This window comes from Pteropus medius, unplaced genomic scaffold, assembly GCF_902729225.1.
Source record: "Pteropus medius unplaced genomic scaffold, Ma_sr-lr_union100, whole genome shotgun sequence".
Lineage (NCBI taxonomy): Eukaryota > Metazoa > Chordata > Mammalia > Chiroptera > Pteropodidae > Pteropus > Pteropus medius.
The window spans coordinates 14,607,206-14,626,951 of NW_024356249.1; the positions used below are offsets into that span (position 1 = coordinate 14,607,206).

At 32.8% G+C, this 19,746-nt stretch overlaps 1 protein-coding gene across 16 annotated transcripts in view; it reads left to right on the top strand.

The window, feature by feature from the left end:
• CADPS2 (calcium dependent secretion activator 2) overlaps positions 1-19,746 on the top strand; it is a 477,993-nt gene that overhangs the window by 238,270 nt on the left and 219,977 nt on the right. For all 16 annotated transcript variants that reach the window (XM_039860904.1, XM_039860896.1, XM_039860905.1 and 13 more), the window contains exon 7: positions 8,754-8,865. In XM_039860904.1, coding sequence (XP_039716838.1) covers positions 8,754-8,865 — 112 coding nt within the window. The remainder of the gene's footprint in view (positions 1-8,753; positions 8,866-19,746) is intronic.

Genomic DNA, 19,746 nt, shown 5'->3' on the forward strand with positions numbered 1-19,746 from the left:
TCTCTTATGAAAATGGTCATTACCCATCTCCAAACATTTTTCTGCCTTAAAGTACAAGATATCATATCAGGATTTCTTCTCTCTTTGTCATGTTTAAAGAAACATGACTTTGTATTGTCTTTCCTTCATAATAACAAGTTTTAATTTCCTTCATAATAACAAGTTTTAATCCTTCCCCGAAGCTTAGAGTGATACAACTTAGTTACTTTAAAGGGTATTTTCTAGTTTTTCTATTAAAATTTGCACTATGTTGTCATTTTAGACTTTAAAGTCCTTTTTAAAAAAGTGTTAATGATAACATGCAAAAATGCATTATGATTCAGAGTAACGCTAGGTGTGTAACTGTTTTTACCTATTCTAGGTGTGTCTTTTATTAATCCTTCCTCCTTTCTTCCTTCTTTACGCTCTTCATCTCTCTCTCCTCATCCCTGCTCTGTCCCTCCCTCTCTCCCTTTCTCTGTCTTCCCCATCTCTCTTCTTTGTCATGTTCTGCTATTAGTTGAAATATCTCTCTCTTCGTAGTTTCTCATATCTCTGGATTTTCATGTTATCCTTCTGAAACTATTAAAACTTTAGTGTTCACAACTATCAGTTTTTTCAGGTAGGTATTTTTGTTTAGACAGTAAAGCTACAGTAATACTTCTATGGATACAAATAGGAATAATTAGCATTCTATGCGCTTTCTATACAGCAAATGCTGTGCTATTATTGGTGTTAACATGAATTGTTTTCACTTGTGCCTCAGTGGTTTCATGAGGAAAGTATTAGGTAAAGTTGTTTGTCCAGGGTCACTTTGCATGTTAGAATTGGTACTTGAGCTTAGAAACTGTCTCTGTGATCTGTACTCTTTAGCCCTGTCTTACTACCACTGGACTCTATGGTTAGGCAAAGGCTCAGATACTGGTTTTAATTTTTTTCTTTCCTTTTTAAAAAAATTACTTTGACTTTTTGTTCTCACACATCTTTATATGAAATTGTTTAGAACAGAGTTGTGATATTTGTGTCATTAATTTCATTTAGGCTGTTATCTTTGATATATAGCTATGTAGAATAATTCCTTTGGTTTTATTGAAAGGATAAAGTAGAATACTTTAATGTCTTAAATGACAGTGTAATAAATGTTATCCTTATGGCCTAGAAAATCAAGCCATAATTTTATTCATTGCCATAGTTATATTGCCTAGGGTATATTATTAACCTCCATGTGATTCAATTTAGATATCACAAATAGAAATTTCAAATCCTTTTCAGGTATGTCAACAACAGTAATGGCCATAAGGCAATTTTTATAAACACTATTGATCATCCAACTTAAAGTAACTTAAATATATAGAAAATTCATTTAATGGTATACTCAATATATTTTTAAATGAAGTTTAAATCTGTTCTACAGATTATTGAAATTGAAAGGTAAGGATGTATGTTTGCAATAGAATTTTTTAGCTTTAAAAAGTCTTAGGTTTTGTATTACAATAAATTATTTTAAAATGTGGGCTTTTGATTATAGTAGGACTGTTCGTGGTAAATTTCATTTACATAGGAAAGTTTCTTATGATTCAACCTATTTAATTACTTAGGATAAACTTTGACATTTAAGAACAGTTTAAAACCTTGGATTATCTTAGAATTCTGTCCTTGGCCTTTTGTTCTTCTCAGTGTTTACATGAGAACAATCAAATATACAAAAGGATATCTTTTGCAGCATTTCTTATAACAGTTAAAATTGGAGATAACCTTAAAGTCCATCAACAGAAGAGCAGTTGAAAAATCATGGCACAGACTTTCAAGGGGAATGTTTTTTGGTCTTGAAAAGAATTGTGTAAATCCATGTGCTGATACATAAAGAAGATCAATATGTACTGTTATATAAAAATGGGTTATAGAACAATTTGAATAGCCCATTTATTTAAAAATAAATACTAAATATCCATTTAGACACATACACGTACAGATATAGATACATATATAGCCTGGACTTGTAAGATATATAAATCCCTACCATCATCGAGTTTTAATGGTCACTCTTCACAAGCTCATTCATTTTCATAGCTTCTACTACCATCTCTATGTTAATAGCTCTCAAGTCTGTGTCTTCGTTTGCAGCCTTTAGCAAAAGTTCAGACCTGAATTTCTAGCTGCCTATTGGAAGCAGATACTTGAATTTTTCAATTAAGTCCCCTCTGCCTCTTGTAGTTTTGGTCATGGTAAATGATATGTCACTAACCAACTACATTCCTATGAAAATGGTAGTTATTTTTAATATTATTTCCCTTAATCTTTGGCTTAAGTCCATCAGTATTTGATAAAATTTTGATATACTTGGGCACTGGGAAATCTTAAACTTGTTAAATATTAAATGATTCTCTTCCAAAAGTGTCTTCTACCTAGCTTTACATCATCTTAATTGCTCATATTAATCAGAAATCATATATTTAAAAACATTTGTACGGTGTTTAACATTGTTTTTAAAATACTTTCAGTATTTCATTGTTTAATTTCAATTTATTTAATTAATAATCAGGCTCTAAGTAATTCTTTTTAAACTTAATTCACAGTTTTAAATTATTCAATAAAAAAGCAATAGCCCTGTGTATTCATAATATGAGGTCTTAGAGTGACGTTGTATTTTACAGGTCCTATTAATATGTGTGTTTTACGTACACATTTGTTTTAGAATGGTTTCAGAGTATTCATGGCCATCACCAGCAGGACTCTGACTAATGGGAGATCAACAGATACCGAGAAGTACCGCTTTCTTTATGTAACGAAAGAATATTAAAACCCACTTGCATAAAGATAGTTGCACAAGCAGGACACAGCTTTGTGCCCTCGGTCAACCAGGCAAGTTTCCCTGGCATCCAGTCCCCAAGAAGGCATACAGTTGCAGGTGACATTATTTAATACTCTTGAGGATGCATACCATCAGACTTCTCTAGTCAATGCATCATGTCCCATTCTCAAACATTTTTATTTCCTCTTGGTCCCTCCCAAGGAGCTGTGAATAGTACCCATCTACTTTGTCACCAAGTACGAGTAATTGAGATAACTCAAAATAATCCTGAGTGTTTATTGTGAATTGGATGAATCCAAATCATTTTGTTGAATCCAGATCCTCCATAGGACAGCAGGAAGAGACCTCAGGCCTATTTGAAATCAATTGTAGAAAATTTGCAAAGATTTTTCAGCTTCCCAAGAGAACATCTGAATTAGTGCTATCAAATATCTGATGCTTGCATGTTTAAGTTATGAACCAAAGCTTTTATTGAGGCAAATATTCTTGGATGAATATTACATTATGTTAATCTTAAAATTATGAAAATAATTTATCTGTAGTTGGATAGTTTGTTAAAATAGTTGCAGCATGAAAAATCTTAATAATTATATGTAATTATTTGACTTTCATTTCTACCCCTGTAGCTAGATCCTTATTTCATGTTTCTTGTTATAAAATAAGTGATGTATTTGGCATTATATGTCATTGTTATTGGATTATTTTAATAACTCCACCTTTGTAGTACAATTAATGATAATTTGGTGAAGAAAACATTTTAAAAAGCAGTCACTAGATTAGAAATGATAAATTTGAAACTATCATTTGAAAAAGAGCGTTTATAACTTTCTTGTATACCAGCAATACTCAGACAATATAAAGGACACAAATTCCTTAGAATCCCAAAATAATAAAATACTATGAAACAATTTTAACACAATGTGTAGGACCTACATAGAAGAAGGAAAAAGTTTAAGACTTTAGCAAGGAATATTAGAACAGATTTTAATAAATGGAGATTCCTCCTTTTTTCTTGAATAGAAATATAGTAAGTTGAAACTATTTACTTTTTGTTCTAACTGGTATCATCATATCTAATAACACTACAATAATTCAGTGTACAACAGCTCAGGAGATAAATCTTTACGACAGAAAGTTCAAAACCAAACCCAAGTTTATATACTGAAATTATAAATATATTTGACTTCTAAACCAAATGAGAATAGGAGAGATGAAAATTTAAATGAAACTGCCATTTAATATCACTATTATATTTCAGACAACTTGAAGATTTAAACTGTGGAATCATATGTAAGAACTATAGGTTAATATCCATGTAATATTTGGTTAAGAAGAAATTCTTTAAGTAGGATTTGAAAATTAGAAACTATCAGTCAAGTTGATAGAGAACTTGGCTACTTAATATTTTTAAACTATACATTTTAAAGAGCCATAAACAGGACTTAAATAGAAAATAACAGGGTGTGACAATATTTGTCATATGTATCAGAAATATTAAATGTCTTTATCTTATAATTTTATAAAATCAGTTAAAAGAAAGTCTGTAATAGATAAATCAACAATAATGATAGAAAGGCAAATCATAAAAGAAATGTAGATGACTAGTAAAGAAAAAGTGCTGCATCTCAGAAGTAATTAAAAATTCAGTTTAGAACTGTGTTCAATTCTGTATGATTTGATTTATTATGTATATTTATGAGTCGTTATGTCTGTCTTCCCTACTAGTCTGAGCTCATTTATCTGTTGTCTTGATTTCTTTGAAATGCCCATCCTTTCCCAGTGCCAGTCACACAGCTGGATGGATAAAAGGATGGAGAGATTGATGAAATAATTTTTGAAGTTTTATCTATCTTTTTAAATTTCCAGTGCTATTCATAGATTAGAAATATAGGTTGAGCCTCTTTTTAAGTTCTTAGCTTCTATAATCGTGGATGGATTATATGTTCACAGTAATAATTTTTAGTTAAGGGATTTGAATGGTTTTTGACAAAACTGTTTTACTGTTCATGATTTTCAACAGACTTTAAAACAAATTATGCTAGTAATTTTTGAGAATTCTTTCAAATCACAGTTTAAATCTAGTTCTCTGGATACTCTGAGAGACTGTGGGAGGTATCCAGCTATTAAAAATGCAGGGCAGAGGTGGGGAGGAATATGCTACAGTATATGATAATTAAATTACTTATTATCTGTAATATTCTATAAGGATATGAGTCCCAAAAGAATAGAGTTTGCTTGCTGACACTAGAATGTTGTCTAGCACATACAAGGTAGTAACAGTTTTTGAATGAATAAAAGGCCCACATTCAGTTTCATGTCCTCTCCTTTTTTTTTTCACTCAACATTACACATAGTTTTATATTATTTTACATCATTATAAGTAGCAGTAAAATACTCCATTTTGTGCCATGTAATTTACATAATCATTCACCTAATATTAGATATTTAAATTGCTTTTTTTTTGCTTATTCATAATGCTATGGGGAATATATTCCTGCTTATAGTCTCTCTTTTTTTTTAAGTGTACTATTTGATGGGGTTTTTTTTTAATTACATTTATTGGGTATCACTGGTTAATAAAATTAAATAGGCTTCAGTTGTACAATTATTATTTTATGTTTTTTTAAAGCAAATGCATTTATTTTTTATTAAATTTATTGGAGTGACATTGGTTAATAAAATTATATAGGTTTCAAGTGTTACATTCAGTAATACATCATCTGTATATTGCATTGTATCTTCACCACCCAAAGTTAAATCTCTCATTGCCAAATATTTGACCCCCTTTACCTTTTTCTACCTCCAGTCTTTTCAGTATTCATGACTATTTTGTTAAGATAAATTCCTAGAAGTAGCCTTACTGGTTGAGTAGACGTGAACATATATTTAGACTACTAATATAAATTTCCAGTATATTTAATAGCAAATACATAATTAATGTCAGTTATTTCAGTTGATATATGAACTACCCTGTGTTTTCATAGCCAGGAAGTCCTACTGTCCTCTTAAAAGTGCTTCGTAGATATTTTATTCATTTGAAGATTTACGTTGGAAGTCTGAATCCTCATAAATAATACATTTATAGAAATAGAAAAAGGCAATGTATTTTGAGCTTAAGCAAATTGACAGCAAGGGTAATGTATTCTTTTATCACATAATACAGAGAAACTGGTAGGAAGATAATAACTGGTATTAATGCCTGAAAGTGTTTAAACATGCCAATTAAGTAGAAAACAAAGAAGTATCTGGCGAATATTGATGTAAGACTTATTATCTTCTTCCCTCCTCTCCCTGCCTTTTTATTGGGGGGAGGGTGCTTTGGTTTTTAATTTATTCATTATAGAATTCATAAGCATTTTCTAATTTTACATATGTTTTTAAGTTATATATATAAATTTTTTTTTATTAAAAATTGCGGTGACATTGATGAACACAATCCAATAAGTTTCAAGTGTACAATCCAACAGTATGTTGATACATATTGCATTGAGTGTTTACTGCCCACAGTTAAATTTCTTTCTGACACCACATATTTGACCCCTTTACCCTTATTTACCCCCTTCTTCCCCTTTTTAACTTATTTTTCACAGGAGAAATTGTCAAGGTGGTGTCAGGTTATGTTTATATCCTGGAATGTTGGGGTTATAAGGACTGTTAAGTGCCACCATGTTTATCTGTATGCACCCCTTTAAATTACACATTGTTGTGAAATGTCAGTAAAAGTTTATTCTGTTACCTTAGACTCTGCCAGTATCCTTGTACCTTAGCTTCTCCCTGCCCGAAAGCATGTCATTGAAGTCTTCCTCATTTCACAGGAGCTGGCCATTAGCATTTCACGCTCTCGATTCAGAGGTTCCAGACCTTGTAGGTAGATATATTCTTATAAATTGCTTACGAGGTCCTGTGATATTCACCTGTTTCCTACCTGCATTGGCATATTGGTTTTGGGAATGGATATTCTGGGTCCCCTTCCAAGTTCTAGATTACTAATGATTTCCCGTTAATTTTAGCTAACTCTTTGTTTTCTAATAAATTACTGTCTATACTTGCAATATGTTAATTAGATACCTTGTGTGACTTCTCTAAGCTTGTCTGTACCTTATCACTCTTCCTAGCAGTGTTAGTTCTCTGAATTTACACAAGTCCAATCATTGAAAAATAATCATGGCCTTGGGATTAATTGGAAAAGGTAATAAACAATTCATACTCAAAGAGCATGGTTCTATTGAACATATTTACATTACCAAATAGGACACCAAAAATTGACCAAAATATATAGGGAAATTGACAAAATCTCTGTCTTGGTGAGAAATGGTAATACTTCTACTTGCTTGATAATGGGTACCAAAAATCAGTAAGAATAAAATAGATTTAAACAGCACAGTTAACAGGCTTAATCTCATGGTTATATATACAACACAACTTTCCTAAGTGCTAATGGAAAACACATACACACACATATGAATTATAAGAAAATGTCTCCATGCATTAGTTTTCCTAACTGACACCAAGTAAAGAAAGCTATGTCATGGGAATCTACTCCAGAGTTGTCATCCAGATTGCCTGACTGTATTCAAGGCTTAAGATTCTGCACACTAAATTGAGAATTTTCTCTACTTCCTCATTTTGGTTCGGGATCTATTTTTATTTTTATTCCTATTTTAGCTCTACTTTATCTCAGACCATCTTAATTCTATGAAATGGCAAAAAGATTCTTGGCTAACTCCTTTCTAGAAGTCTAAAATAGAAATTAAGCTGCTTTTCTATCCAACTGAATTTCTTTCTTTCCTCTGGCACATGACTTTGATTTCAGAAGACCAAACTGTATCTGGATGCTAGTTCCTTTAGTCATCGAAATGGCCTCTGCTTTATTGTACTCATATTGTGATATAACTGCCATGATAGGAGAGGAAGACATCAAATTATTTGTTTAATTTTTATTACACTTGCTTTTCCTCAGTTCTCTTTAATTCTCAAGCTTTCCGAATAAAGTTTATAAAGTTAATACCATGAAAATGGTAAATTGTTTGTTTTTCTAAAACAATATAAGAAATTGGTATTTTTATTTGATGATTTATTTTAATAGAAATCTTTACTTTGTTAAAGCTCACTTTTTCTTATATGTATATTTTTCTCAGTGTCATTTTCTTCATGCTGTACTGAATCCCATGCCTATGATCTCAGAGTTATGAGAAATAGTGATAAGATTTTTTTAATGTCAGGTGTGTGCCAGTTGTAAATATACTGGAATGCACTGGCGTATGGCAAAATGAGATGCTATTTATTAAAAAATAATCCAAGGAAACATGTTATTTTATAACGATGATTCGAAAAGCCAGATGTTGGCAGACTTGTCCCATTCGTAGGAGAGTGTATGAAGTAATAAACGGAAAAACACTCATTTTTATGGTGCTTATTTCTTTCCCGTTGACCAGAGTTTTAAAAAACTATGTAAAGCAATAGACTTGAGAAAACAAACTTTACTTTTAAAATGTAAATAAAATATCTACTAAAGACTTTTCAAGAAGAGATAGGATATAATCTTCAGCATGCAAAAATAGATTTCTGAGAAATGACTTCTTAAGTAAACAAACCATTAGCAGTTTTTCCCCAGCCATCCAAAAAAATGGTGTTGTAATTTGTATTTGAATTAATAAAATAATAGATTTTAATACGTACATCTGTAGTGCTTTACCTTAACCTAAATTTTTTTCTCATACTAGTTTCGTGGCATGCTAATTTTTGGAACAGCTGAATAATTATTACGAGCTATAAAGCTGATTGTTATTTTCTTTTTTTGATTGAGCCATCTGTCAGAAACAAAAGCAAAGATAAGAATCTCATTGAGCCACAAAAGATTCTGTATTGCTTAATGTGACTTCTCAGGAGACACATATAATTGAAAAAAAATTTAAAAAATTAATAGTGCATTTCAAAGAAACTCTTTGTTACTTCATTGCAGATGGGGAACCCAAGGAGATTTCACCACCACCCACCCTCGGCCTGTGGTCAAAGTAAAACTCTTCACAGAAAGTACTGGAGTCCTGGCCCTGGAAGATAAAGAGCTGGGAAGGGTGAGTTCCAGTCAGCTCTGTGTGTCTGAGGTTACACAGCTTTAGCCTCTTTTGATTCAGAGTTACAGTGGGGCAGTATGCTGTGTGTGAACTTTCTGTTCATAAATTACATAAAATAACTTTTTTGTAATTTTCCATGAGCCCAGCATACAGCTGTAACTTATTAAACATAATCGTCGATAACACAGAAAGTATCGTGATAGGATGTGAGTGTGTAAAGGGCACATACAATATCATAGTCACTGACTCAGTTATTCTTCCCCCACATGCACGTCACTGGCCAGTGAGTGTGAATAGTACAGGCCAACTTGTTCTTCTTGGTAAAAGGTAATTCTCATTAAAACATTTCTGTCCATGAGTTAAAGCGTCATCTTTATATTTGAGGTCATCTGTTTTTTTTGTTTATTATGATTAGACTAATTACTTATCTCTCTTACCTCTTTTTTTGTTTATTATGATTAGACTAATTACTTATCTCTCTTACCTCTCCCATTTTCCTAGTAAGGTCTTCATCACCCATCTTTTGACACTGAATTATTTTTTTCTTATAGTTAACTCCTCAGATCTAGAATATATTAATCCTTTAATTCCAATATAAACTCAGCTTTACTAAACTCAGCTTCTTCTATCAGTAAAAGCATTTAAATTAGAGTAGATTTGTGATCTTAATACCTCTTTGTATAAAAAATTATCTGCAGTCGTGTTTATGAAGTAGATGTGTTTATAGCCTACTGTAAGTAGGCTATAAAGTTATCTTCTGCAGTGTGGCTCTGTCTTACCCAGTCCTGAACACTGCCTTTATACATAATTTCCATGGAATAAAGCCTTCAGAAATCTTTCTTGAAAATTTCTGGTGTTGATGGACAGTTTGTGTGACGCTAGATGTTGAAGGATGCTAGGATAACTGTGTTTACTGGGATGTTTTTTCCCAAAGACGGGATTGCTGTTCATTTCAAGTCTTCTTCCTCTTCTATAGCCTTTACCCTGTTGGGGTTTTTTCGCTGCCAGGGATTTTAGGAATCTATACCCACACTCCACAGATTTTGAGTCTGCATTTACATTCCAGATTTCCTCTTCTGTTTCCATGTTGCATATATTTGTTAATACCTAAGAGAACTTAACCACACTGTTCGTTCATTCACATGTTTATATATTTGTGTATTTATTTATCCAACAAAAGTATACAGGTAGCATAATCTAATAGAAGAATCCTAGAGATTACACATGGTCTAATGGATTTATGAATCAGGGTTTTTCATTTGAACATTTGAACTATTATTATATTAATTTTACCTTATTTCCTTTTGTAGCTATTTTCACTAATAGCAGCTATTTTGAATCTAATGTTAAAATGTAATTCTTTTTTCTTTTTAATTTTTTAAAAATTAAGTTTATTGGGGTAACATTGGTTAAAACAATTATATAATGTTCAGGTGTATCAAATGTAATTCTTGAGATAATTTTAATTCATTTCTCAGCTGGGCAAATATATATTAAAACAGTTTTTAAATTGGGTACATAAGTGGCATATTTTCCAATCAGTCATGTATCTGAGAAAGGCCTTATGCTCCCTTGCTTCCTTCACCCAAGAAGACAACTTTTCTCTCTGTACAGGTTTCTCAACCTCAGTGCTATTGATACTTTGAGCACGATAATTCTTTGTTGTTGGGTGGTCTCCTGTGTGTTTTTTATGGTATTTAGCAGCATCCCTGACCTCCAGCCAGTCGATGCCAGTAGTTCCCCTCCTTTAAGTCGAGACAATCAGATGGACCCTGGAAGGTGTGCAGAAACTATCCCAGCCTGAGAACCATGGATCTAAATTAATGACCTTAGTAGGTCCCATGACTGTAAATATCATTTCTATATTAACGACTTGTTTTTTTTATATTTCATCCTTGGATTTCAGATTTGTATAGCCAACCTGCCTACTTGGAATCTTTAATTGTATACTAGCAGATATCTTAAACTAAATATTTTTGAAATAGAACTTATGATTAGTCTTCCATAGAGGCAGCTGTCAAACCATTGACCATGACATTCCCTTTGATTCTTATTCTTCCACCCTGTTACCCAGTCTATTCGCAATACCTAATCTGTCAGCTTTTCCTTGAATTTATCCTGAATCCATTTACATCCTAACATCTCTTCTACTCTAATTCAGGACACTGATTTCTCACATATACTACTATAGTAGGCTAATTATTACTTTCCCATTAACCATCTTGTCCCGTCTGATTCAGCTTTCACACCTCAGACTCTGTAGTCTACTTAAAATTCAAAACAAATCATATCATTCTGTCCTTAAAATCATCCAGTGTTTTCTCATTTATTAGAAATAAAAAATCGGATTCCTTGTTAGAGTGTAGCATGCGTAAGAAGGGTTCTCAAGGTAGACCCTGGACCAGCAGCATCAGCAGCACCTGGAAATTGGTTAGAAATACAGATCCTCAGACCTCACTCTATATCTATTGGATCAGAAACTTTGGGAGTGAGGGCTGCAGTCTGTTTTAACAAGGCCTCCTGAAAACTTAGACGCACACCAGCAGTGGAGAACCTTGCTCTACATACACAGATCTCTCTCTCCAAATTCATCTCCTATTGTAGTCACTGTGCTTATTGCCATCTTTCCATCACACTTGGTTTTCTTTCTGTTCCTCAAACATATCAGACTCATTCCAGCTTTAAATTTTAGGTCTTAAGATGCGTTATCGTCTGAGCACATGAATGCAGGCACACACAATTAGAAGAAATTAGTGATCATCTCTGGATGGGCTGTTGGTAATGTCTCCTATATATTTATCTACTTTTATACTTAGAAAAAATAACTTTTTTTTTTTAATTTGAAGAAAAAGGACTTACATGATCTGAAATCTGCAGTCTAAAATTTTATGAATATACATGATGTCACTCATTTGTGAGATATAAACCTAAAAGCAACAAATGAACAGGACAAACAAACAGAGACTCATGGACATGGACTATAGAATAGTGGTTACCAGAGGGAGGAAGGTGGGGGAGGGGGAAGGTAATGGGATAAAGGGGTCAAATATGTGGTGACAGAAAAAGAAATTTAACAATAGGAGGTGAACAGACTGTATGTGTGTGTGTGTGTGTGTGTGTGTGCGCGCGCGCGCACGCGCGCGCGCCTTAGTGTTAAAATTTTATGAATATGTATATGGGGGTCTTATTATAAGTTGTTAAAGAGAACTTATAAACTTAAAATATGAGGTAGCATTTGTATTTGAAGGTGAGTAACAGAGTCCTTAAGATAGATGTATTTATCCCACAAGGACATACCACTGTACACCTATTAAAATGGCTAAAATACAAGAAAACCAACAATAATAAATGCTAACAGGCATGCAAAACAACAGAAATGTATACTTTGCTGGTGGAAATGCAAAATTTTACAGCCATTTAGAATACAACTTACCTCTTTCTTAAAAAGTTAAACATACTTACCATATACTCAGCCGTTGCCCTCTTAGGGTTTATAATGTTTATGTTCTTCCATATGTGAATGTTTATAACAACTTTATTCATCAGTGCTAAAAACTGGAAGCAATAAGATGTCCGTAAACAGAAGGATTGATAAACTGGTACATCCATACAGTGGAATAGTATTCAGCAATAAGAAGATACAAACTGTTAATTCATACAACATAGATGCAAGTGAAGGAAGTTAGACCGAAAAGACTACATATTGTACGATTTGTTATAGAAAGAGCAAAACTATAAGAACAGAAAACGGATGAGTATTTGCCAAGGACTGACCTGAGGGGGAAGCGATTGGCTACAGAAGGAGCCATTCTGTACGGTACTGGTTGTTGGATGCATGAACGTATATATTTGCTGATTCCCATAAAACTGCACATCACAAAGAACGTACTTTCATGTCTGAAAACACGCACATATGCACAAACACACTCTCTAACCCAGTCAGTGTCAGTGGCATCCCAGCATGGAACGCAGACTGACAAATGAACTTAATTGTATTACAAAGGTATGGCATACCTGCACTGAATAAGTCAATGAGGAAAGAAGCACACCTTAAACAGCCTAAGAGAAAAACAGTAATCTGTGAACACTACTTTAACCAAGTGATGAAGACTAATATTAACAGTGATGCCACATTGCTATCACGTACCCCTAATATGATGGTATGAGAAGAACTCACTTCACCTCTATAATATTCTTTCCCAAAACCCCAACATACACCCAGTCTAATTATGGAAAAAACACCAGATGAAACCTGACTGAGGGACATTGTGCAGGATATTGGCTAGTATTTTTTAAGATGCTAAAGATCATGAAAAATAAGACTGAGGAACTGTCACACAGATCACAGGAGACTAAGGAGACATGACAACTAAATGCAATGTGGTGTTCTGGATTGCATCTTGTAACAGAAAGAGGACTTCAATAGATAAACTGGTGGAATCCAAACAGAGTCTGAGGAGTAGTTAATAGTAACTTACCAATGTGAGATTCATGGTTTTAACAAATGTACCAGGGTGTCGTGTATGCTGTTAGTTATGGCAGGGAATTATCAGAGGTATACAGGAACTTTCAGTACTATGTAACTTGTCCCCGAACTTAAATTATTCAGAATGCAAAGCTTGGTTTTGAAAAGATTAAGAAAGGATTTTAAATATTTTTTGCAAAACGCTTCAGCATATATTTTTTAAGAAACAAGCATTTTCTTACATGACTTCAATTCCATTATCCACGTAGGAAATTTAATATTGATTCAATAATATGTGATAGTGAACATTTAGAGTTCCCTGAATATTTGAACATGTCATGTCTTTAAAAGCTAGATTCCCCTCTGATCCAGAACCCAGGACCATGTATTGTACTTGATTGTCATGACTCTAGTATCTTTCATTTTACAGTGCCCGCCTCTGTCTTCTTCTTCTTTTTTTTTTTATCTTTCATGATAACGACATTTTTGAGGATTTGAACTAATTTTCTAGAATGTTTTTCATTCTCAACTTGTCTTATTGTTTTTTTCATGATTGGATTTGGATTAACATTTTTGGGAAGAGCATTACCTACGTGATGTTTTGTGCTTCCCATTGCATCATATCAGAAGTCATATAGTGGCATATTTTTCCTGATTTTGGTGATGTTAATTACATATGATCCTATTAGTCTTTGTTTTTTGGCACTTGAGATGTTAACAGACTTAACTTGTACTTTCCCTCTCCAAGGCACTGTTTCAACACTGGCTCCTTTCAGTGATAATGGAATTTAGAAACCAATATTCTATATATTATCACTCTGGTTAAAAAATACATAGTCAAAAAAAATCACTAGTTTATGAGTTTCTCACAAAATCACTATTTTCTCATTTTCTGTTTTATAACACATACAAATCATTTCACAAATACCATACCAGTACCACAACCATCAATAAACTTGGAAAGTAAAGATTATTATTTCTTTATGTTTTTTTTCCTGTCCTTAGAATATATCATAGCAAGGGTGTATGTTTGATTACTATATTCGAAAGTAACTCAGTGAAAGAGAAAATGAAACATCTTATTAATATTTTCAATAGTGAAAACTACTGAAGAAACTATAGGTTCAGACATCACGGAGATTTTCGACAACGAATCTATCAGATAATAATTTTCATCAAATCAAGTTATTAACAGACTTATTTGGTCAGTTTTGCCATACTAAGTAAGGTTCCCTCCACTGCCTTTTTATTAAGTGTGATCTGGAAGCATTTGTTCTCTGAATTTCGGACTCCTTGTATGTAAGCTGAGCACGATGAAATAAAAACTCCCTGTTGTCATCTCTCGTTCTAATTCTCTATCATTGTAGTAGTTAACTGGTTACTATTACTGCTTGCCATTCAAACATAATCCCATTTAATCATCTTTACAGATGGTAGTAACTTTCCATGTATAGATAAGGAAAGTAGGAGTTGGAGAAGACCCCTCAGTAAGTACGAGAGTCAAGGTTTGAGCTCGAGTTTTCTGACTCCAAAGTCGGTGCCCTAAAACAATCATTAAATACTACACCTGATAAGATGAGAGAATTTGACAGTGTTTTACAAATCATGGTGTGAGCGTGGGCCAATTTAACTTCACAACTTAAAGCAGGAACCAAATATTATTTAAGCTAGTCATTTTTATGTGTAGCTATTTAATATAATGTCATTTTATACAATGATTTGAATCTTCCTGGGTACTCTCTGGCTGCCAGTGTACTTTTGTGTTAGTGCTTCTCAGCTTTTGTGCACATAAGAACTGCCTCAGGGAGTCTTTGAAAAGATGCATGTTCTGGGCTCACACTTTTTTTGGTTGGTTTGGGGCGAGCCCAGGAAGGAGTACTTTAAGCACTTCTCAGGAGATGCTAAGGTGCTGTGCACTGATACTAATGTGCAGCCAGGGTTTAGAACTAGTAATTCATAAGGATGAGAAAAAAAAAGTCTGTCATAACTTACAGTTTTGTGGAACGATAGCTCAAATTTAGATAGGCATCAGGCAGTGGAAGATTGTGTTCTCTGGCAAGTGCTTGACATGCAGATTTGGTTTGTAGATGACAGATGCCAATACCTATTTATGGAAATGGGGGTGGCATATGGAGATTTTTCATTTGAATTGGTGGCCAGCTCTCCACCAGGTGCTGAGGGAATACCTAGAGGCAGGCAGAACGGGGTATTCTTCATGTTTTGGGTATGTCCTAGCAGGTGATTACTTAACCAGTTAAGCATCCAAAAGTCTAAAGTTTATCATAACCAGGATGATTTTGTCTCCCAAAAAACTTTAAAAGCAAGGCTTACCTAACATAGCCATATAAAAATTGAAATAATGATCCCACAAGACATCTATTTGTGAGCAATGCAATTTCCATTGAGTCTTTCAGAATGAATTATTGTACTCCTGGTAGCTTTTAAATTTGCCCAGTGGTATTCTTGGGTACAAAATGAATTTTTGAAGTTTCTACCCAGATAAATTTTTGGTTTTGGAAGTGTAGCTATGAAGATATTCTTTCTGACAGTTGTTAGAAAAATAACCTATTGTCTGTTTATATACTCTGAGTTCATGGCCACCTCATCATCATACACAGGAGGATGCTGGCTCTTCTGCTTCCCTGAGGATGGAGAAGCATGCAAATCAGAGAATCTGCTTTCCTTTATAGTGCAGTGGAGCCAGAACATCATCTTTGTTCTATTTTATTAAATACTCTTTCAAGAAAGCAAAAGGCTAAAAGTTTGCTCACCCCTTGGGTATACATTTTACATTTTACGAGTGGTAATATTCTTGAAATTAAAGTTTTCATTTTATGTATTTTTCTCTTTTTTTCTTTCTGTTTGAATATCTGTACTTCTTTTCAACATTTCTTAATATGGAGATGTTCATACCTAACAATTCAAAGTGACAGTCATTATGCTTGTTTTACAAATGTAAATACTATATGGAAAGAGCAGGTAGCAGTCTATTCCAGATACATTTTAAATATTAAGATAAATTAGGATTGCTGAATTTATTCGTTAAAATGAACTATATTAAGCAGCTTGTTAAATCTTAACATAGCAAGTAAAAATTAGCGTGTGTGTATGTGTCCATCTGAGGAGTTATCAGAATATGCATAATTTTTGTTTGTTTCTGAAACTTGACAAGAAAGAAGCGATATAGTGTGTTCAAACACCTACCTGGGAAGGAAATACTGTCTTAGAAACTCTAATTCACCGATCAGTCTAGTTTTCTTTTTCTTACCCCTCTTGTGTTTCCAGAGTACACCCTTCTCAGTTTTTCTCATTTATATCATTTTGGTTAAGTTGAATCCTCACTTATGTTAAAATTTTTAGGAGCTACATTAATTATTTCAGCCAAATTCAGCATATTTAACTGGATATCATATATATATATATATATATATATATATATGATTGTTTAGGGCCCACAGAGTTTAAAACATGTATCTAATTGCCTGTTTATAGGCAGTCATGTTGAAATATGATGTTGAAACTTCTAATTTCACCATACCAAGTAATAGATCAGGAATAGACTACAGATATTTTATTAAATAATTAACCATCCTAGTTTTTACAAATAATAATACAGTTAAATTTATAAAAATCACTTAGGCCTTTTTTTACTCAAACAGACAAAATTTATACTTAAGGATTTAAAAAAATGTTTCTGGCATTATATGAATTTGATTCATCTGCATATGAGTCAAAACATTAGAGAAGCTGCTAGTGAAATCACAGTCATTGGTATTTTTCTTCAATTTGAAAGCAAAATGTAATATCCAATTTTATTGAAATGGTCAGCACTAGATGACTGCCACTTTAATCAGTGAATTAATATCATTTGCTGAAAAATAGAGTAGAAATTCATTTGCATTTCATATGTCTCCTTCAACTCACTATACACAGCAGACCTTTATTTTTGTAGTTCAAGCAAGTAGTATAGCTTTTCTAAAACTAAAAATCACAGAAAAGTTCTCTTTGTCCTTTAGTCCTTTCATGCAGTCATTCCTCACAAGATTTTATTGTTATATCTTAGCCATGTCAGTGACGAGAAGCAGGACCACCGACAGGGAAAGGGCCAGAGATAATTCATATACGGTACAGACTCTAAAAAATTTTTCTAGGCAATTAATTGTCTGGCTCATTAATAACATTCTGTGAAGTGGTAGAGGGGACTGTTTATCATTCTAAGTCTGGCTTTGAAGGACAGGAGACTTTGATAACATGCATCAGTTTTTTATCAGTGAGTTTACCTTAGACCTCTGAAGAGTTGGCTGACATCCTGACTGCAGAGCTAGAAGAAAACATTTTCTTACTTTCTCACCACTAAAAGAGGGTGAGCAAGTTATTATAAATAGGCATCCTCCATTGTGGGTCCACGTGGGCGATTATAGTAGAAGTTGACGTTTGAGTTTCCTCAGGATAATAGAAGCCGTCTCTGTCCCAGACAGAACAAATATTAGACATTTGCACTGTACTAATCCCTTATTTGTAATAGGTGTATAGAGCTATTTCATTATTTCTAATAAGTGTATAGAACACTTCTCTATCAACTAGTAGTAATCATTTTGAACACCTTTTTGCATACTTACTATCATCTGTACATCTTTGATGAAAAATCTGTTCAGATATTTTCCCCAATTTTTAATCGGGTTACTTGTTTTCTTATCATTGAGTTTAGAAAGACAATAATATATTGTTTACCAATCCTATATCAAAGATATGATTTGTAACTGTTTTTCTCCCAGCCTTCAGCTTGTTTTTTCATTCTGTTAGCAGTGTGTTTCAAAGAGCAGAAGTTATTAATTTTGAAGTCTAATTTATGAATTTTTTTCTGTTATGGCTTGTGCTTTTGGTGCCATATTTAAAAAATCTTTGCCTACTTCAAGGTCAGAATTCTCCTATGTTTTCTTCTATAGATTCTATAGTTTTAGATTTTTATATTTAGATCTTTGATCCATTTTTAGTTAATTTTTGTATCTAGAGCTACAAATAGATCAAAGTTCACTTTTTTTGTATAAATATCCAGTTGTTCTCATACCTTGAGAAAGGTTTCTTCACTGAAGTTCTTAGTAATCTTATTGAAATTCAATTGTCTATATCTTTGTGAGTCTATATTTGGACTCTATTCTCCATTGATCTGTTTTTCTATCTTGATGCCAATAGCATACCACCATGATTACTTTAGCTTTATCATAAGTCCATATTAAGTAGCGATAGTTCTTCAACTTTGTTCTGTTCTTCCCTCCATACACCCCTACAACTTGTTTTGCCTATTCTTGGTCCTTTACTTTGCCCTATGGATTTTAAAATCAGTTTATGGATTCCTACAAAAAACATCTAGTATCATTTTGATTGTGATTGCATTGAACCTCTAGATCAACTCAGGAATTGATCAACAATATTGAGTTTTTTAACTCATGAACACAGTATATCTCTCCATTTATTTAGATCTTATTTCATTCCTCATAGTAATGTTATAGTTTTCACTATACAGGTCTTGCATTTTTTTTTTTTTGGTAAGATCTATCACTGAGTATTTACTGTTTTTCATGCTATTATAAAAGGTATTTTAATTTTTAATTTAGATATTTCTAATATATTGAACTGCAATTGAATTTTCTATATTGATCTGATAGTCTCCAACTTTGCTAAACTCACTAGTTCTAGTAGTATTTTATAGATTGATTGTTTTTGCACAGGTAATATTGTTGTCTACAAATATAGTTTTACTTTTTCCTTTCCAATCTAGATGCCTTTCTTTTTGTTTCCTTACTATACTTATGAGAACCTTCAATATAGTGTTGAATAGAAGTGGTGAAAGTAGAGATTCTTGTCTTCTTGATCTTAAGGGGAAAGCATTCAGTCTTTCAAAATTAAGTACATTAGCTATAGGATTTTGTACATCCCCTTCATCAGATTGGTAAAGTTCCATCTGCTGATGTGTTTATTTAATTGATTTTGGCTCTAATCTTTATTATTTATTTACTTTTGGTTTAATTCATGCTACTTTTTCCATTTTTTAAAGTAAAAGTAAAAGCTGAAGCCATTGTTTTGGGGAAAAAAATCTGTTTTTTTCTAATATAAGCATTAAGTACTATTAATGCCCACTCCCTAAATGTTGCTTTAGTGGCACCCCACAAATTTTTATCTTTTTCTTCTCATTTTTATTCTGTTCAAAATACTCTCAAAGTTTTATTTTTATTTCTTCATTGACTCAGGGGTTATTAAAAATGTTGTTTAGTTTCCACATATTTGAGAATTTGTCAGTCGTTTCTGTTCTTGATTTCTAATTGAAGTCTATTGTGCTGAGAGAATATACTTCATATGACCTTAATTCTTTTAAAATATATTGAGGCTTAGTTAGAATATGGTTCATCTGGTGAACA